General features: G+C 40.5%; 1 protein-coding gene and 1 pseudogene across 1 annotated transcript; both read left to right on the top strand.

The window, feature by feature from the left end:
• Positions 1–742: 742 nt before the first annotated feature.
• LOC140624492 (heterogeneous nuclear ribonucleoprotein A1-like) lies at positions 743–1,973 on the top strand (annotated as a pseudogene).
• A 13,829-nt stretch (positions 1,974–15,802) lies between these two features.
• Positions 15,803–21,819, top strand: LOC140624373 (uncharacterized). The gene is given in 6 exon segments (XM_072811179.1): positions 15,803–15,928; positions 16,030–16,909; positions 16,912–17,207; positions 17,210–17,656; positions 17,659–18,058; positions 18,061–21,819. Coding segments are annotated over 6 exon segments (3,666 nt in total). The 3' UTR covers positions 19,578–21,819.
• The last annotated feature ends 379 nt before the right edge of the window (positions 21,820–22,198 follow it).

Below are 22,198 nucleotides of genomic sequence, written 5' to 3'. Positions count from 1 at the left end.
GTCCACTTTTGAGCCTGAGCCCAAAAGAAATTAAAATATTCAGGAAAATGTGAAAAAGTACATTTTAAGAGGTCATTATGAAAATTAATTCTGTCAGTACAGATTATTCCAGTCAAGAGTTGGCATTCAGTCTTTAGTTTGTCAAGAATAGCTGGAGGCCGCCATGCAATTTCTGCCATGCAACTTCTTTTCATGTAAAGTTACAACAAACATCAGTAAATAATGGTATAGAGTTATAGGCACATAGGTCTGTGTGATCATATTTTGACATTACAGTAGTTAACACTGAAGTAATTAAAAATATATGCCCTAAATCTTAAAAATTATGATTAATGAAAAAACAAAAACAACCATATAACATTTTAAACACAGGAAATATTAAAACAGAATTAAGCATAGTTTTATAAAACTAAAAAGCAGAATTAGTGATCTGTCACAGTAAATGGAAATGGAATAAATTCCCTATTAAACCTCTGAGAAGTAGGTAACATAGCATTACTTCACCCATCCAAATAGCCTAATATTTAGGTTTTTGTTGATGGAAACACCTTAAAAAGTTGTATCTAGATTGACTCACATTAACCCCAATATAACTATAAACACTTTGTGTACAAGGAAATTGTATTTTACCAGAAAATGGGTAAATTTTCAAGGTATTCTCTATATAAAGGTCCCAAGACTAAAAGTACAGACCATGGGCTGCCAAGTAAGAATTGTTAAAGTCTCCCCTCCCACCACCGTCATGTCTAAGTCAGAGTCTCCCAAAGAGCCTGAGCAGCTGCGGAAGCTCTTTCATCAGAGGTTTGAGCTTTGAAACAACCGATGAGAGTCTGAGGAGCCATTTTGAGCAATGGGGAACACTTACGGACTGTGTGGTAATGAGAGATCCAAACACCAAGCTCTCCAGAGGCTTTGGGTTTGTCACATATGCCACCATGGAGGAGGTGGATGCAGCCATGAATGCAAGGCCACACAAGGTGGATGGAAGAGTTGTGGAACCAAAGAGGGCTGTCTCAAGAGAAGATTCTCAAAGACCTGGTGCCCACTTAACTGTGAAAAAGATTTTTATTGGTGGCATTAAAGAAGACACTGAAGAACACCATCTAAGAGATTATTTTGAATAGTATGGGAAAATTGAAGTGATTGAGATCATGACTGACCAAGGCAGTGACAAAAAGAGAGGTTTTGCTTTTGTGACATTTGATGACCATGACTCTGTAGACAAGATTGTCATTCAAAAATACCATACTGTGAATGGCCACAACTGTGAAGTAAGGAAAGCCCTATCAAAGTAAGAGATGGCTAGTGCTTCATCCAGCCAAAGAGGCCAAAGTGGTTCTGGAAACTTTAGTGGTGGTCGTGGAGGCGGTTTTGGTGGGAATAACAACTTTGGTCGTGGAGGGAACTTCAGTGGTCAAGGTGGCTTCAGTGGCAGTCGAGGTGGTGGTGGATACAGTGGCAGTGGGGATGGCTACAATGGATTTGGTAATGATGGAAGCAACTTTGGAGGTGGCGAAAGCTATAATGATTTTGGCAATTATAACCATCAATCCTCAAATTCTGGACCCATGAAAGGAGGAAATTTTGGAGACAGAAGTTCTGGCCCCTATGGTGGCGGAGCCCAATACTTTGCCAAACCACGAAACCAAGGTGGCTATGGCAGTTCCAGCAGCAGCAGCAGCTATGGCAGTGGCAGAAGGTTTTAATTACTGCCAAGAAACAAAGCTTAGCAGGAGAGGAGAACCAGAGAAGTGACAAGGAAGCTACAGGTTACAGCAGATTTGTGAACTCGGCCAAGCACAGTGGTGGCAGGGCCTAGCTGCTACAAAGACATGTTTTAGACAGTACTCATGTGTAGGGGCAAAAAATTTGAGGACTGTGTTTGTGATCAATTGTTTAACAGGTTATTTTAGTTTCTGTTCTGTGGAAAGTGTAAAGAAGCATTCCAGTGAAGGGTTTTAATGTAGATTTTTTTTTTTTGCACCCATGCTGTTGATGGCTAAATGTAATAGTCTGATCATGACACTGAATAAATGTGTCTTTTAAAAAAATAAAAATAAAAAAAAGTACAGACCATCTAGTTTTAAACTGTGGCTCAGAAACCAAGCAGCTACATGAAGAAAGCATGTAATATAACAATATCTGTAGTTTGCAATTACCAAAGTCCCAGCTCCTGAGAAAGCTGGAAAAATAGAAAATAGATGACAGCAACAAGTCAGAAACAAAAACTATTTTTACAAAGATTAAGAAGCATTGTGGCTCAAAATACTAAGTAGAACCAGCTAAATGACTTGGAAAGATGTGTTAACTCTCCAATCTTCAGTCATTTCACTGTATATATACCAAAAAACATTTTTAATATATTAAAAACCATTTTTTATTACCTTCTCAACTCTCACCTCTTTAAAATGTTACATTCTATAAGCCGGTTGGCATATAAGACACACACACACGTACACATACAGTGGGGTAAAAGGCGAGTGATGTTGTTTAGTGTTTTGTTCTAAAACATTCTTTAAAAATATTTAATAATATATAGAGAGAGATGGAAAATGAGACTAAGAGTGCAGAACTCATAAAGCTGTTGTGCAGTCCAATGGGACTATAAGACACAGCATTATTCCTTGCACATTAGTCAATACTCAATAATAGTGATCATTATTATCACCATTGGCTCCAAATGCCATGGACAGCCATAGGAAATGCTGAGGGTAGGGTTTGAGCTGTGCAAAAGAACAATAGGATGTTGTCATGTGTACATTTATCTTATGCAGATTCAAGAGAGCTGCTAAGAGCAAGTATTGGCAATCCACTCTGTTCCTCTCAATGTGCATAAGCCACAGTGTGAATGTGACCCCAGCCACTCAATATGCGGTTTCTTTAGTCAACCCATCTGCCTCCAATGCTGTGAACATCTCAGCTCACTAAATGTGATTCTAGGGTTAAATATACATATTTTTCACATAACATGATGCCAAAACACAAGCCAAAATGTCATCTGACACTCAAATGAAGAAATGATGATTGAATCTATGTTGCAGGAAAAGCTGACTTTGTTGGTTATTGAGATTATTCCTGTCCATATATTGTATATCATGAGGGATTTTGTGGTGACTTTCAAAGGGAATCTTTTAGTGTGTTCCATTTCCACCTTACGAGAAGATTTTAGAAGCCACCTCTGTGTAGGATATTGCTCCACTTTATAAATAGGAGAAAGAAAAACACCCCAAGAGAAGACACAATAAATATTTTTAATGTTCCCACTAAATCTAGGATTTGAAACAACTCAAATCCAATCCAGGAACATAAATACTGAAGATGGTTTGATCAGAGTGAGCCAGATGAAAGCTTACCTATTTAATTGCTACAACATAGTTTTAAGAGTCAGGAGCAAAGGTGTTGCAGGGATCAGAAGCAAATTTGCTCCTAACCAGAATGGTAGTTCAGGATGGAGGAGTCCTGGGAAATGCAAATAGCACCATCCCCTGGACCAGAGACAGAGCTCAAAACTCAGAAAGAGAAAGGAGGTGGGCGGGGGGGCGCACAGGGATTAACACACACATGCACATGTACCAGCTCATAACAAAGAAAGCCATGGAAGTAGGGGGTAGTAGAGAGACTTGAAAAAAAGTATCAAAATCTGCTGCCAAATGATACAAAAGGAATCTTAAACAGCTCTTTGTCTATGCTCTCACTGGTCTTGGTTAGGAGGTCACTTGGAGAATTATAGCAGACATTTAGGATTCATCAGTACTGTGACTATAAACATTTGTTAAGGAGAGCCCTGGGATATCAGATGGTGAGCTTCAAAACTCAACGAAAGACCACCAAGGAACTGAAATAGAGAAATTAATAACTCAGAGGTCCTGGAGGAAGTACACAGCATGCTTCCAGGGAGTCAACACAGGAGGTAGACAGCACTGTAAGACCCAAGGCACATGCTTTCATTAGGGTCCATATGTGGAGTGCTTTTGGGTTCCTGGGCTTAAGCCAGATTGGTCAATTCAAACCAGAAAGAGCAGGGTAAGCTTTTTGGGGGTCTTATCTAGGAGTTCAAAAGAGGAAGGCACTGGGAGGTGCAGGAGAAGGTTGATCACAAGGGTGTTGGGGGAGTCATATCAGGAATTTATATTTATTTGTGACTCTGCAGGCTGTCACCTAGGGCATGTGCTGAGTGGAGGACCTGGTCAGTTCAAGGCCCCTGCAAGCCACCTGGCAACACAAAATGGATGTTGAGGCAGCAATATCATGGAGTAGTATAGCTAATCTCTCAATAATCAGGAAAGACTAACCTGTCAAGAATGAAAATGTAAGAAACCAAACTAATACAATTCTTCTTTCCCAATCACTTAGTTTAAAAGTTTACCTCCTTCCCAGTGACACACATGATGTCCAAGGCAATTTTCTAGCCAGAGAGTCACGAGAAAGAGTAACCATGCTCCCTGGATGCCTAAGATGCTCTTCACTAGCTGTAATGACTGTCAGCCCTTGGCTGTATTGTTAGATACAGACCCAATCTCCTTCTATAATATTCCTCGGCCTGATAGTTGCTGTTGCTCTATTGGGGGTGGGGGTGGGAGAAAGTGGATGTGAAGCCCTATGACTGATGGTCTATTTACAGGCACTCACTGTGCAGGTAAAGAACTTGGCACAGAGGGAGAGATTTCTGATAAGCATCCATTGATCCTCCCTAAACAAAGGCTTCGGGCTTAAAGCAAGAGAGAGAGTTACAAAATCAATTTAGTGAAATCGGCTGCATCTTCATGAAAAGAGCTAACTCTGCGTATTGTGTATGTGACTTTTTGTCATCTTCAGTTTTTATAAATTCACAGGTAGTGAAACATTGCCTATAGCCCTAATATTCCTTTAAAGGGGCACCAATTATGTCAAAACAAAAATATATTGTCTATGCTTAACTAATACTCTCTACTTGTTATCCGTTGCTGGCAAAAAGATCCAGCAGAAAATACTCAATAGAACAGAGAATTGCTAAGCAGCTGGCTAATCATAGACTATGCAATTATTATATTTTCATTCTGGCTCTGAAAAAGGAAACACTTAAAATGAATGAAATATGCATCAGCGCCTCTAGCAATGAAATTAAGCCACCTTATTAACTGTGCAATTTTTACAAAGGTTTCAAGAAACACTCATTAGGCCTTTTGTTTGAATTGAATTTCATCTCTTCCCTCATTTTAATTCCTAGAATATAAAGCAACTCTTACTTAAACACCTTGGTTTTTACTGAGAGATGGTAAATAAAATACTTGGATATTTTGGAAATAGGATAATTTTTTAAAGGTCAATATTAGCTGATTCTTATTGTATTTAGCCTATTTCTTATAGTGATTACCTTATTGTTACTATTATTATTCATTATTATTCACTATTATCATCACTACGCTCAAACCATTATGCTAGGCACTTATACAATGTATTATTAATACTTTAAAAAATCAAGCAAGGCAGAAATTACCATTGTCATTTACTAGGTAAGGAAGAGCTTCAGAGTACAATTAACTTTCTGAAGCTCTCACTGCTAATAAGTCCCAAAGCCTCTATTAAATCTCATGCTGGAACAATTCCAAAGTCTACAAATATCCAGCCCATCAGTCATGTTTCCATATAAGAACTTGTCAAGGATCAATGAGAAAAATGCATAATTTATATTTTACTATTGTATCAGTCAATCTAATAATATTCATGTAATGAGATAGTTTCATTAAATGTTACTGTTAACCATAAAAGTTTTATAAATATTAATCTCAAATTATTAAAGTCTCTAAATACTTAATATTAAATGCCCACACATTATTATTGCTTCTGCATCTTTAGGAAATCATCCAAGTAAATAGTCATAAAAAGAGAATGTTATTGCAAGTTTTGTCACAAGGTTTTAATCACTCTAAGACGACATTTGGCATTTTCAGCTAAGAGAATGGTGCTGTATATTCAATTGAAGAGATTATGACTAAGGATTAACAGCAAATTCATAGGAAAGAAAACAACTTCCTAAAAACTATGTTTGATCTCAGGAATTTTTTTACCTCCCTCAACCCACCAGGCAAAACCAGAAGGAAAATAAAACAGGCATAAAATAGCTACCTATACAATTAAATTAAAACCAAAACTTCTACTCTGGATAATGAGTATTAATTTGTCTACTTCACATTATACAGATCTTGATAAAAAATCTTCCAAACCACCAGACATCACCTGTACCTGTAAACACAAAGAGTTTGCAAGCAGAACAGATCAAATCAAGGCTACTTCATTGCTCTACCACTAAATTGGTTGAACTCCAGTCAGCTAACAAGTTGACAACATCCTTACTGTGGATGTTATCACCTGCTCAAATAATCCTTTTGCCTGAAAGTCTCAAACCAGCATAATCCAATACAGCTACTTATAAAGCTCATACCAATTATAAAATATTGAACACATAATCCCTTCTAAAAAGTCTGGAGTGCATTAAATATACAAAGTGAACAAGCTTCTTAACTCACATGTATTTGAGGTCAATATTATCATTTACATACTTTGAAACTGGAAAAGCCCCTTCCATGATATTTACTTTTCACTATTTAAAACAGGATAACAGAAGAATTTATGGACACAATTTGAAAGGCTATTTCCAACAGCAGTGAATCACTAGTAATTAAAAAATAACAGAACTCTAGTACATATTCCTTCAGACCTGGGTATTGAAAATTCACAGGCAGGCACAAGTTAATAAACATAGAACCAGAGTTTGGAGGAAATGAAACTACAGGTTCTATAGAACATGCATGATAGAATTCACCAATTAGGCACTCATGACTTAATGGAAAAGAAGCAATAGCAGGTGAATCACCCAGGTAATGGGTAATCAGAAATCCCCAAGGGGTAAAGGAAGCTCTAGACTAGTACCTGGAAGATTTTTCATTATAGTCTAAACCTCGACACAAACGATTCTTGTGATTGTAGGCAAGTTGTTTTCCTTCTTTGAGCTTCTATTTTCTCATCTCTAAAGGAATATTCAGGATAAGGCAGACTGATGAATTCTACTTAGGGTTCCTTGAAGTTCAAGTTCTGAAATTCCCAAATGACAGATTTGCAGAATAGATTGTTTTCATGAAGAAACATGTTTCACATATCTTTCCTTCAGCCAAAATTTCAACAATCTGGGTGCAAAGCATGGAGAAACATTGCAGCCCTGCTCATTACAGTTTACTGGTAAAGTTTCCTGGTTCAGACTCTTCCTTCTTCACAAGGAGACCAAGTTACAACTGATGTTATTTCTATATATTTGTGGACTGGTTTACTCAAAATGAAGATGGAGGCATTATATAAGGTTACACAGACAAAGCCACCATATACAATTGTCCACTTGATAACCTGTACAGCTGTGGTCAGTTGTCCTGGGCTGGATGTGATTGGAACATGCAGTATACTTGTTTAGATTGGATGTGGGGTGAAAGTTCATGAAATAACCTACTACACAAGAAGAATCAGTAGAAAAAAAGGCATCAGGGAGAATCACTGTTTATTTAACTATAATCCTAATGGGAGATTTATTTTGATGACTATTAATACTCTCTTTTTTAGAAATCTATGAACGACCATGTCTTTAAGAAAAAGATTGAAATTATAACTTTATATATGCATTTCTGCCCCAAATGCTTTTAAGATTAATTAAACATCTAAAGAGAAAATTAAGGGCTGGTATCTAATAGAAGCTGTTAGTATTTTTCAAAATCAAATGCATAAATAGTTCTGTTTATTCACATCCAAGATGAAAGGCAGCTGAATCTCAGAGGGTTACCCCTCAATATTAGTGAAAATAATACATTGTAAAAAGAAGAGTTCTCCATGCTCCAAATCAAATACAAAATTTTCACAATGCACTTAAATATCTATACCTGCATATGCATATGAGAGTATCTGAAGCTCTCTGCAGTTGAGTGTGGATGTGTGTGAGTTTATGGACTTATCAGTGTGAGTGTGTGTGTGTGTGAGAGAGAGAGAGAGAGAGAGAGAGAGAGAATAGATGATCTTGTGTGTAAGCATGTGAGTATGAACGTGTGCACACTTTTAATGTGAGAATCACCAAAGATCACATTTCCTTCTATAGCCAGAAGCACACTCAAGTCTTCAGCTTCGTGGGACTCTTTTCCCACCAATAATGAATTACACCTGTGCACATAATACGCATTTGTTCTTGGAGATTTATGGAAGCAATTTAAACAAAGCTTAGAAAGATTGGGGCATTTTACCATATTTATGTAGATGATCATTTTTTAAAGCTCTGATACGGACCTAGGTATATAAACAGAGAATAAACATTGATGTCACAAAGGAAAAAAAACCTAAAAATTGGTAAATATAACTGTAACTTACTTTTATATAAAAGGTTAACTGTGTAATTTTTATTTTATACAGACACATAATTTACAAATAAATAATCAATATAGGCCAAAAGTCAAAAAATACAAAAGGCAAATGATGTGTATAATTTTACAAAGATTAAATGCCTTTAGAAATGACAAAACTATTATGGTGAGTAGTAGGTGGCAATGATGCAGCTCTAATTTTTCAATGGTTATTGGGAAATTAGGCAATTAGATGTTAATGGTCATACTAAATCCATAATGAGGAGGCAAATGATCACATTAACACACACCATATGTTTACAATCATTTTGTTATGGTTACTCTACCAACTCTAAAGGGAGAGGAAAAGTTCAATTTAAATTGGGAGGAGAAATAAGAGTGCCTGCAACACCTAGGTCAGAGATACAATGATTCTACTTTCTCCTTTCCACCAGGAATCTTGATGTCTCCCTACTTGGCTTCTTGTTTTCTTAATGACCCATCGAATTCTATTTGTTTCTTTAGTTTATCCACTCTTGTCTCTGTCCTCCTACATATGAACAGCTCGCTGTTCTCAGCCTTCTCCTTCTCTCTTCCTTGTCTTCAATTCACCTATCCCATACCTGCTTTTTCTTCTTTATGGCTTGGCTTAATCAATCTAAAGTCCCAAGCCCCACTGCCCATCTCCTGTATTCTGGGATGCATGGACTCATTCCTAATATCACATACAAGTCACACCTCCCTCCCTTATCCACCCCACACTCAAATGTTTAAGAATAGTGCATTCATAAAATAGCTGTTTTCTATTTCATTACCACCCCCCAACAAAAACCCCCAGAAATCTACATAACCTTACACACATTTCAAAGGATAAAATTTGTAAGCATCTCTGAGTTTTTTTAACTCAATTTGGGAAAATATACTCAATATGCCCTGTGAAGTATGGCATATAAATGACAAAATAACAATAGCGATTACTGATCAGTATCCTTTCTATGGATGATAGCTGCTTTGGACTGAATCTCTGTAATGTGACACACAGGTTTATACTACTGCTAATAGAGTAATCCTGAGAGGTCTTTGGTATCACTGCAGATGAGGAAAACCAAAATCAGGCAAGAAGCATCTGCAGACTTTGATTCCCACTCAGGGATACCTGATGTTGACATGGGTGCTTTATTTACTATATAATGTAATTCCATTTGAAAAAACAACAGACTAGTCACACTTGATTTTAACTTATCACCTGTTTTAGATGGCTATTATTTTTATAATTATTTATTTATCTGTTGCTTGTTTTTAATACCAATAGCCACCATTAATATGGTATTAAGCTACCATGGGCATGTCCTCAGTATAGAAGTTGTGTGGGGGATCCCTGGGTGGCTCAGCGGTTTAGCACCTGCCTTTAGCCCAGGGCGCAATCCTAGAGTCCCGGGATTGAGTCCCACATCCGGCTCCCGGCATGGAGCCTGCTTCTCCCTCTGCCTGTGTCTCTGCCTCTCTCTCTCTCTCTTTCTCTATCATGAATAAATAAATAAAATATTAAAAAAAAGAAGTTGTGTGGACTGTGTACACAGTAAGGAATAAAAAGTAGTCGCAACCCCTTTTACCAGCCTCTAAGTAGCACAGTTTTGATATTATTAATATATCTCACTCTGATCAAAACAAGAATTAAAGAAGAGCTGAATAGGCGCTATTAACAGGAATGACACAGTAAAAACTTCCACAAACCTTCCATAAAAGACATAAGAAAATGTGTGTGTGTGTGTGTTTAATGGTCAGAATCAACATTTCAGAACTCTGGAATTAACTGATGATTTGCAGCAATCTGGAAAATGTTTAATATTAAAAAATGCTAAATCTCAGGAAGAAGAGAGAGTTTCATGGCATTAACTTGCCCTATTCCCACTCACCCCATGCCTGCTGTGACAGACTTGAAAACAATAGCTTCACAATCATATGAGTATCAGCAATTTGGCAGCCACAGGTGGAAGAACAGGACTGGAGCTCTTTCAAAGCCCCATTCAAGAGAGTTCAAGAGAATTTTCATTATTTAACCAGTATGGTAGTTCCCTAGAATATTTTACTTGCAAAACTAGTCTTTATTTTAACGGACTTAGTCCATTCAGGGTGCTATAACAAAAATGTCATAGAATGACTGGCTTAAACAACAAACATTTATTTCAAAGAGTTCTGGAGGATGGGAAGTCCAAAATCAAGGGACCCAGGGACTCAGTGTCTGTAAGAGCCTGCCTGCTGGTTAGCAGATGGCAACCTTCTAACTGTTGCCATCTGCTACTGTGAAGACACACAGTAGAAGGAGTGAAGGAGCTCTCTGGAGTCTCTTTTATAAGGGCACTAATCCTCCTCATGAGGACTCCTCCTTTATGGCCTAATCACCTCCCAAAGGTCCCACCTCCAAATACAATCACACTGAGGATTAGGTTTTAACATATGAATTAGGAGAAGGGGGGGGAGGACACAGATATTCAGTCTGTAAGTATTAACTCAAAGTTTACTCAGTGCAAATAGACTCTGGGAGAAAGTATTGAGGGTGGAGAGATTTGTCAAAAACAATTAAGAGTCAATTGTTTAATATCATGGATGCCTGAGGTAGTGAGTGGATAACAGTTCAGACAAACAGGCTAATCATTAAGTTGAAAAGGAAAAGCTGAGGAATGAGATGTCCATAGAAGGGGTTGAAAAACTGCAGCATATTCTTAGCAATCTAGAAAGTACATACATAGGGCTATGTGCATGTCCAGGGCTGTGCATATGCTCAGGAAAGACCTGAGAATATCCTAAGTATTCACTTCTGTTTAACCTGGAAGCTATGCACCACAAGCAGCAAAAGCTAAGCAGCATTATAAAATAAAAGACATTCTCTGATAAACAAAATTAAAAGAGTTCATTACTAACAGATCTGTCCTATAAAAATACTAAAGGAGTTCTTCAGACTGAAATGAAAGGACAGTAACACTAACTCGAATCCATATAAAAGATAAAAACCAAGCAATAGTTAAGGTAATTATCAGTGATACTTCAAATCTACACAAAATTTTGGTCACCTGACCTTTTGATACCTCACAGTTGAAATAGAGTTATTTACACTATTTTTAAAAGAAATTCTAATGAATATTCTCTTCATTTTCTATAAACATACTACCTTTACAATATTTAGCATATACACTTAGGTATTTCCAAAAAAATTGAAAACATGTTTATAAAAATATTACAACAATTTTAGTAAAATTTATTGCATGAGTTTAACAAAATCATACATATATACATATGCATTTATATTTAAATAGATGAGTGTATATGTGTATATATATATACACACACACACACGTTTATGCTTAAAAATATCAGGTAAAATAAGTTGATGAGATTATTCTAAATACTTGATTTTCTTTCTAATTTCCATCTGATGGCAATCAATGAATTTCCATTTTATAAAAATATACCCAAGTAATGAAACATCTGGCACTTTAGAATTTTTCCCTAAGCAAGAAGGTTCAGGAACATAGTCTATGGAATTATTTCACTTGTCAATTTAGAGATAAGTTGACTTGTGTTCTATATTATTTGGTGATAGAAGTTTTACATAATGTGTTTTATTATGTATCTTGCACTTCTTTTGGAAAACATGTACTTTTCAAAATATTAGCTCCAAGATTAGGTTAAAGATACATCATAAGTTTAAAATAAAATATATTCCTATGTCCATGTCATGCTAATAGCAGATGCCAAAAAACAATAAGTTATGAAGGGATATCAAAAGTCAAAGAATAGAGAAATGACATCCATGATATTTCCATGACACAGTTCTTCACCCTTGCATGGGACAGAGTTTATGAACTAATAGATATTAACATCTATGGCCAGCAGTGTTGGATAATCTAGGTATAGGTTTAAATAAGATGGACAATTAGATTGAAGTATAGTTGGGATTTTGCCAAGCAAACATGATGAGAGGACAATAGGATCAAAAAAAGTGAACAATATTTCTAAGAACTGAAGTTCAACTGAAGAACATGTCGGAGCCAGGTAGGAAAGGAAGTGAAGCTAGCTACAGGGGCCCGATAAAAATAACAAACATTCCCATATGCACATAATCACTCTGTGACAGCTTATCTATTTTATCTATGAACATATGAAATTATACATGCTTTGCATCCTAAATCCCAAAGCAGTTCCTCAGTTTCCAGCTCTTCACTGGATAGATGCATGTTCTTATCAAGTCATTAAATCAGAACAATAATCCTCAGAATTATGTGTACATGAAAGCATTCTATAAACTATTATTGCTGTTGCTTTGAAGGAAAAATACAGAAATGTATGACAATTTTATAAAGATACTAAACAACCTAATTCCCTTTCCTAGGGAAGGATCAAGATGAGACACGACAACTTAAAGAGTTAAAAACTTTTCCACTGAATTTAAGATCAACCTATGCAGACTTAGTGATGTAAAGTAGGAGTAAAGTCTATGATATTATCATATACTCATTATAAATTGCTTCTTGGACCGTCAAACATTTCAGCTTAGCATTTATTTTTCATTTAAACACCTGAAAATATATGTATTAGTTTATATGTGTTTCTTGCTTGATACATCATCTCTTAAATAATAAATATCATTTTGTATCCTCTCCATCTTGCTGCATAAAGAAATGGAGCTTTGTGGTAAGTGCATTACAGCAATTCAGATAATTTTATCTGCCATAACTCAAGGTTTAAGTTACAAATTCAAGGATTTCAACAGGAAAAAAATTTGTCTCTCTGTAAGCATGTAAGAATAAATACACAGATGATAATAACAATATTCAAACACAATTTAACTTAAAATACTACAACAAATGAACTAAAATTGTAGACCCCATCACTTACTCATTTTACTTCAGCTTTTTAATTTCATGCTTTGGAGGAAGAGAAAAACAAAAAAATACAAAATAAGATCCAGTGGACATATGTCTTGCAGAATAGAAGTATTAAAATTCCTGACCTTATTTCTCTGTTTTAAAGAAAATTTGGGTTCTACACTGAGTAGCAGAAACAGTGAGTTAAAATATTCCTTTAAACAAAATCTTTATTAGATTCTTAATATAATACTAAGATATTATAACATCTGTTAGTCAAATTGTAGGGAGTGGAAGAAGAAAGCTATACTTTAATTAAAAAGTGTTGAAGCTACCATTTTTTTCCTCTGGTTTATCAATATAAGCCAAAGCACCTATTAAAGCTTGCTTTAAGTGTACATTTAAAGCTATATGTGGACAAGCCACTGGAAATGAGGTTTGTACCTATTTAAGCCAAAGGAGCTGGTTCCAGCGTTGGAGGCCTAGGTAGTTGTAGTAAGTGGGAATATCTACAGAAAAAGTGGTGGTGGGGGGGAGATTTTCCAATATACCAAAATGGCCATTTTTAAATGATAATACCTAATGTTAGGCTTTCCTATCAGCAGTTGTTTTGCTCAGTTTAATTTAAAGGCTCTGTGTTTGACTCTAGAGTCGCTTTATGTCAATTTTAAAGTCATGCCCCACCAAAAGTTACTATCGCAATTTCCAATCATTTCCCAAGAACCTCATGTTGAGACACTATTTTTTTTTAGGATTTTATTTATTTATTCATGAGAAACACAGAGAGAGAGAGAGAAGCACAGACACAGGCAGAGGGAGAAGCAGGCTCCATGGGACTCGATCCCAGGTCTCCAGGATCACACCCTGGGCTGAAGGCAGTGCTAAACCACTGAGCCATCCCCGGGCTGCCCGAGACACTAATTTTTATACTCAAGAGGGAGTATATTTTTATATGCAGTTGTTGTTAAAGTTTCAACAACTAACCTGAAGATCCTTTAATGCATTTTTATGAATAATACAATAGCATAATGAAATTTATTCCTATTATAATAAAAACACATTTCAACCAGCTTGATAAAACCAGTTCAATAATGGCAATAGTCTGAAAACCTGTTATTGAACTGCTCCACAATGCTGAGTTTTGGAAACAAATTTATCATTAAAGAAGAGAGTGTTCTTCTTGTATCTAGCTGGTGCAAAAGAAGTCACTGGGGAGTCTCCCAGTTCAGAAAAACAAGCAAACAAATACGTTGACTCTGCTAGGTGAATTCCTCCTTGAAGTATCAAGGTAGAACTGATTATAGGAATTCATGATAAACAACTCTACTTTAGCTAAAAAGCGTACTACTTGAAAGTATATAAAACAATGTGAGGACCTTAGTACTATGAAGAAAGTTGTCAGACCTAAATGAAGTACCAGCAGTGATGGGGGGTCAAGGGTTTGCTGAACCGTGCTGAAACAAATATGCCCAGTGTGGGACCCAGGAAATTTAACAAAATCCCCTACCCCTGGACAAGCAGAGCAGAACTGACTCTATTTTGTGCTGCACCCACCTTGTGCTGACCTGCTTATTACTTAGGGCACTGCCCGGCCCTAGTCAAAGACCAGGGCACACCCTAATCAGAAATCAGCTCAATGATAGGCCAGTTCAAATGGATACTTTAAGGTATAATGTAATTCAGTTGGCCACCTGCGAGTGGACCAGTATGACTGTGCAACTTTCTGCATATCCCATTGGCCACTGGCCCCTATAAAGTTGCTAAGCCTCTTAGTCTCGGGGTCCAAGTCCCTGCTCCACTGTGTTGGGTATACTTGGACCCAGGCCTGAGCTTGGAGCTTGTAAATAAACCCTCGTGTGTTTGCATCCGTGTTGGCTCCTTGGTGGTTTCTCGGAATCGCGATCTTGGGCACATTTGGGGGCTCGTCCGGGATCCAAGAAACCTCCAGGACCCCATCCGGAGGGTTTCACGCATGGTGAGTGCACTCAACTTTTTCCACCTTTTGCGCGCATATTTTCTGAGAGCTCTAAACTGTACTTTACCCATAGGAATTCCAATCTGTATTGGGTCGGCATTGGCTTAGGCGGACGTGCTGGCGGGAGATGGAGGAGATGTCCCTTGCCCCTGCCTGGAGGACGGGGTCCTCATCTGTAAGGAGGGCCGGCTGCCAGCCCTTCAGGTTACTTTCTGTTTTATCTCCGCGGCCGCACGGAACGTTTGTCTGTTACCTTGTTCTTGTTACTGTTTGCACGTTTATCTGTGTTGTTGGGTCCTTGTTAATCGTCTTTACTGTCTGTGTCTTGGTGTGGATTGGGGACATAATGGGGGAGACAGAAACCACTCCCCTATCTCTTACGCTCTCTCACTTCTCGGATGTTAGGGAAAGAGCTCATATTCTGAGCATAGACATACGGAGAAAAAGATTCCACATTTATTGTATATCAGAATGGCCAACCTTTGACGTGGGATGGCCCCAAGAAGGAACTTTTCACCTACCTATTATCTTACAAGTTAAGACCGTGATCTTCAGGGACAAACCAGACGGCCACTCTGACCAGGTGCCCTAACATGCTGATCTGGCGGGACATGATCGAGAATCCTCCTTCTTGGCTAAAACCATTTTTACCCCCCAAAGCAGGACCCACAGAGATTCTAGCCCTGCGGAAAGCCAAAAAGGAGACCGACTCTATGCCCAAAGCACCCCTTCGTCCGGTCTTCCAGGATTCCTCCCCGCAGGATCGGATTCTCCCGCCGCCCTACTGGGCATTCCCCACCCCCACACCCCCCCCCCCGCTTCCACCCCTCCATTGGAGGCATCGGGGGCTGCAGAAGGGGTGCCACCCCTCCCTGACGAGGGAGTCCCTGTGCGCAGGCCAGCAGCGGGGACACACAGTCAGACCCACCGGACGGCCCCACCTCCGAATGCGGGGCCGGCTGACTCCACCGCCCTTCCTCTCTGCTCCATGGGGCCCCCCGATGAGACTGACGAACAGCTAATGTTATATTGGCTGTTCTCCACCAGTGATTTATATAATTGGAAAACCCAAAATGCAAAGTTCTCTGATAATGCGAGAGATCTAATCGGGCTTTTAGATACTGTTCTCTTTACCCACCAGCCTACTTGGGATGATTGCCAACAGCTCTTGCAGGTTCTCTTCACCACCGAGGAAAGAGAACGAATTCAGGTGGAAGCCCGGAAGTCTGTCCTGGGAGAGGACAGACAGCCGACTCAAAACCCAGACCTCATAAATGCTGCCTTCCCTTTATCCCGCCCCACCTGGAACTACAACTCAGCTGAAGGTAAGGAGAGACTCCGGGTCTACCACCAGACTCTAACGGCAGGTCTCAAGGCTGCCATGCGCAAGCCTACCAATCTGGCCAAGGTCTATGATGTGAGGCAGGGTAAGGATGAGAGTCCAGCAGCCTTCTTAAAGAGAGTCATAGAGGCTTTTAGGCAGTACACCCCTATGAACCCAGAAGCCCCGGAAACAAAGGCCGCAATGGCTTTTGTTAACCAGGCCGCTCCGGATGTTAAAAAGAAATTGCAAAGAGTAAAGAGACTGGGAGAGAAGAGCTTGCAGGACTTAGTGATAGTGGCAGAACGAGTCTATAATAATAGAAAAAGTCCGGAAGAACAACAAACCAAACTAAGTGACCGGCAGACCCGAAACCTGGCCAAGATCCTGCTGGCCACAACCATGGACGACCCACAGGAAAGACGGAACACCTCAAGAAGCTGGCTTCAGGGACAGGTAAGGAGGATGGCCCTGGTCCCCGTCGGGAGCACCCTAAGCTGAACAAAAACCAATGCAAAGAGGAGGGCCATTGGGTGAAAAGCTGCCCTAACAAAAGATCTAAGGCCCCTGCCAAGATCTTAAAAATGGAGGACCTGGACAATTAGGGGAGTCAGGGTTCGGCACCCTTCCTCAAGCCCAGGGTAACTCTTACAGTGGAGGGGCAACCTGTTGAATTCCTAGTGGACACTGGGGCACACAACATTCGGTTTTATTACAACCCCAAGGGAAATTGGCAAACAAAACTTCATGGGTGCAAGGGGCCACGGGCACCAAACAATACTCATGGACTACCCGAAGAACTGTGGATCTGGGCACGGGCCGGGTATCCCACTCCTTCATGGTCATCCCTCAGTGTCGCTGTTAGGTCGGGATTTGCTCGGGGGCACAAATTTGCTTCCACCTCAAAGGGGCAAAAGTGCTAAACAAGAAGGGGCACCCGATTCAGGTGCTTGTCCTGAGTTTAGAAGACGAATATCGTCTCCACCAAATGCCCTCAGCCCAAATGACTGACATTGACCGTTGGCTGCGGGAATTTCCCCAAGCGTGGGCAGAAACTGGGGGAATCAGGCTGGCCCAGCATCGACCGGCCATATACATAAAACTAAAGCCAGGGGCAGACCCTGTCAGGGTCCGCCAATACTCCAGCCTCTAGTAGCACGAAAGGGAATCCCACCTCACATACGGCGACTACTGGATTCGGGCATCTTAAGGCCCTGCCAATCCGCATGGAACACTCCCTTGCTGCCGGTTCAGAAACCACACTCTAACAATTACAGGCCAGTCCAGGACTTGAGTGAAGTCAACCGGCGAGTAGAGGATATGCACCCTACGGTCCCAAACCCATACACCCTCCTCTCCACCTTGCCTCCAGACAAAACTTGGTATACGGTATTAGATTTAAAAGATGCTTTTTTCAGCCTGCCTTTTGCGCCCAAGAGCCAAGACCTCTTTGCCTTTAAATGGACGGACCCTGAGAAAGGCATCAATGGCCAGCTCACCTGGGCTAAACTACCACAAGGATTCAAAAATTCACCGACCATCTTTGATCTTCACACGAAGACTTGGGTGAGTTCCATTCCGAGCACCCTCATTTGACTTTATTACAGTATGTAGATGACATCCTGTTGGCGGTGGAGGACCAGGACACATGCCTGTGAGGCACCAGGGACTTGCTCCAGACCATAGCGGCCCTAGGATACCGGGCCTCACCTAAAAAAGCCCAGATCTGCAGAACAGAGGTGAGCTACCTTGGGTACAAATTAAAAGATGGACAAAGATGGTTGACGGATGCATGGAAGGAAACCATCTTAAGAATCCCACAGCCGCAAACCGTCCGCCAGGTACGTGAATTCCTGGGGTCAGCAGAGTTCTGTCGCTTATGGATTCCGGGTTTTGCCGAGATGGCCAGACCCCTCTATGAGGCCACCAGGCACCAGCAAAATTTTAAATGGACTGAGGCCATGAACAGAGCCTTTAATAACCTTAAAAAGACCTTGCTGTCTGCCCTGGCCCTTGGGTTGCCCGATCCAGCCAAGCCCTTCTACCTGTATGTGGACGAGAAAGACAGGGTGGCAAAAGGGGTCCTTGTCCAGTACTTAGGTCCCTGGAAAAGACCCATAGCCTATCTCTCCAAAAAGCTGGACACGGTGGCTGCTGGATGGCCCCTATGCTGAAAAATTATTGCTGCGGTGGCCACTATAGTCAAGGACACAGACAAACTGGCCATGGGGCAAGAACTGCATGTTACCACCCCACATGCTATTGAAGGGGTACTCAAACAGCCTCCAATCCGCTGGATCAGCAATGCCCGTCTGACCCATTATCAGAGCCTACTGCTAAACCCTACCAGAATTTTATTTAAGCCACCAACAACCCTGAATCCGGCAACGCTACTCCCTAACCCAGACTGGGACCCCCCTCTGCACAACTGTCAAGAAATTTTGGCACAGGTGCACAGAATCAGAGCTGATCTCCAGGACCAGCCACTGCCGAATGCGGACGCCACCTGGTACACGGACGGCAGCAGTTTTGTCCAAGAAGGACTCAGATATGCGGGGGCAGCCGTAACCATGGAGATGGAGGCTGTCTGGGCAGAGCCACTGGCAGCCGGAATGTCGGCTCAACGGGCAGAACTGATGGCACTGGCCAAGGCGCTGACCATGAAAAACAGTAAACAAATAAACATCTACACCAACAGCAGGTATGCCTTTGCCACCGCTCACATCCACGGAGCCCTTTACAGGAAGAGAGGGCTTCTGACAGTAGAGGAAAAGACTGTTAAAAACAAAACAGAGATTCTTGAACTCCTAAAGGCCCTCTGGCTGCCCAAGGCCCTAGCCATCATCCATTGTCCGGGGCACCAAAAGGCAGACACGCCAGTAGCCAGGGGAAACCAGCTAGCCGATTTAAAAGCAAAAGAGGCAGCCCTTCTGGAGACCCAGGTCTTAGCTACCATGCTACCTGATCCGGGGGCACTGACCCTGCCTGACACCCCCAACTATACTGATGCTGACTTACACTGGATCAAATGCTTGCCTATGACCCAGTGCTTGCATGGCTGGTAGAGGGCTCAGACTCCAGCATCATCTTGCCAGAGGAACTAGGATGGCGAGTCCTATCCAAAATGCATCGGAGTACTCACATGGAAACAAGGAAGATGGAAGACCTCATACTACATGCAAAGATCACTATTAAAGACTCTCGAGCAAAGATCGAACAGATTGTGGCAAGCTGCCGTGCATGCCAATTAACAAATGCCTCCGCCCATGGATATAACCCAGACACCTGGCTCCGAGGGGACCACCCAGGAGCCTACTGGGAAGTGGACTTCACTGAGGTAAAACCTGGAAAATATGGGTATAGGTATTTGCTAGTGTTTGTAGATACTTTTTCAGGATGGACAGAGGCATTTCCCACCAAACATGAAACAGCACAGATCCTGACCAAGAAACTGCTGGAAGACATCGTACCGAGGTATAGTTTTCCCGTTAGAATTGGGTCAGACAACGGCCCAGGATTCATATCTAAGGTAACACAGGGAGTGGCACTAGTACTTGGGGCAGATTGGAAATTACATTGTGCATATAGGCCCCAGAGCTCAGGACAGGTAGAGAGGATGAACAAAACATTAAAGGAGACCTTAACTAAATTAGCCCTGGAGACTGGCAGGGACTGGGTGACTCTCCTCCCCTTTGCCCTATATAGGGTGAGGAACTCCCCATATAAGATGGGACTGGCTCCCTACAAAATCATGTTCCGTCTTCCTCCACCTGTTATCCCCAATTTAAAACCTGAGGTGCTTGCTGAATTTGATGATCACCAACTTCTTTTCTCCCTCCAAATGTTACAACGAACCCATGAGCAGGTGTGGCCTAAGCTGAGGGCCCTCTACGAGACTGGGCCACCCCCGGACCCCCATCGATATCGGCCAGGTGACTGGGTATACATGCGGAAATACCAACACCAGACACTTCAACCTCACTGGAAGGAACCCTACCTCATGATCCTGACCACTCCCACCGCTCTCAAGGTCGACAGGATTACTCCCTGGGTCCACTACACACACGTCCGGCCAGCTGACCCGCACACCGTTCTCAAGGACTTTGTTACAGAATGGAAAAGCCAACCAGACAAGGACAATCCCCTAAAGCTAAGACTGCGCCGTTCTCACTTATTTCCCACCTCCAAGAGTCCCTAGTCCAAGGTTGTCCTTCAAAGTAGAAGGAAATTAGAATTAGTCTTCTTACAACAAAGGTGGGGGGGGGGTATGTGCTGCCTTAAATGTAAATGAGAGCGAGAACAGCAACAAGGATGGTGAGAATCCTGGTTTAATCATTCCCCTGGCTCACTCTGAGAGCAACCTGGACCCATAATTGGGTCCTACATAGGATCCTCTGAAAAAGGGGAGAATGTGGGACCCAGGAAATTTAACAAAATCCCCTACCCCTGGACAAGCAGAGCAGGACTATTTTGTGCTGCACCCGCCTTGTGCTGACCTGCTTATTACTTAGGGCACTGCCCGGCCCTAGTCAAAGACCAGGGCACACCCTAATCAGAAATTGGCTCAGTGATAGGCCAGTTCAAATGGATACTTTAAGGTAAAATGTAATTCAATTGGCCACCTGCGAGTGGACCAGCATGACTGTGCAACTTTCTGCGTACCCCATTGGCCACTGGCCCCTATAAAGTTGCTAAGCCTCTTAGTCTCGGGGTCCAAGTCCCTGCTCCACTGTGTTGGGTATACTTGGACCCAGACTCGAGCTTGTAAATAAACCCTCGTGTGTTTGCATCGGTGTTGGCTCCTTAGTGGTTTCTCAGATTCGCGATCTTGGGCACAACACCCAGAATATTAAAATAGGAAACCAGTTATCAATCAAGTATGATCCTCAGAAAGACAGAAGTAATGTTCTTATAAATTGTTTATTTATTCACAGTCAACTGTACTTTTGTATATCTTATCTTTTCATATTCTCCTTTTGCTTTTTCTAAAGACCCCTATTTTGGGGTATGTTTATTTTTTTGGCAATATAATTTTAATTTTATCTTTTACATCACTAATTATCAGTAGCTTCATTCTCATAGTATATTGTTACCATGCTTTTTCCAGTTTCTCAAGCTAGTTTATATTTATTATGACTTTTCACAATAATAATAATTTTCTCCAAATAAAGTGATGGCTATGTCACATAAATCATAATGCAAGCTGATCTTGTGTTGTTTGGTTATGTAGATAATTTGTGATATTTTAAATTTTTTCTCTAATTGAGGGTTTGTGCTTTTAAATTACAAAATTTTATAGTAATTGCACTGTTGGTTTCTAGTTTTATTGGCCATAATAAAAACTGTGACTTGCAAAATCTCTAAGTTTTTAGTGTTATGGTTTTTTTTTTTTTTTTTTTTTTAGTGTTATGGTCTTATTTGATCATTGTACATGCCTGTGAACCAAAAAATAATACTTATACTTGCTCTTTGCACATAAGCTAAAAATATTTCTTTAGGATATATATTTCTTTAAGCTTTTAATTACAGAAGTAAAATGCAAGGTAGTCTGGCTTTTTATTGAGTTGATCACTAACATTTTTTTAACAAGTTATATATTAAAACTTACTACTATAATTTTACTTGGTCCAAGTCATTCTTTGTCCTCGGTCTGGCACATTTAAGTAATACTGTCTTAATTGTCACC

This window comes from Canis lupus, chromosome 3 (assembly GCF_048164855.1).
Source record: "Canis lupus baileyi chromosome 3, mCanLup2.hap1, whole genome shotgun sequence".
Taxonomy (NCBI): Eukaryota; Metazoa; Chordata; class Mammalia; order Carnivora; family Canidae; genus Canis; species Canis lupus.
Note: the sequence above shows the minus strand (reverse complement) of the source record. Positions and strands in the feature narration are given on the sequence as shown.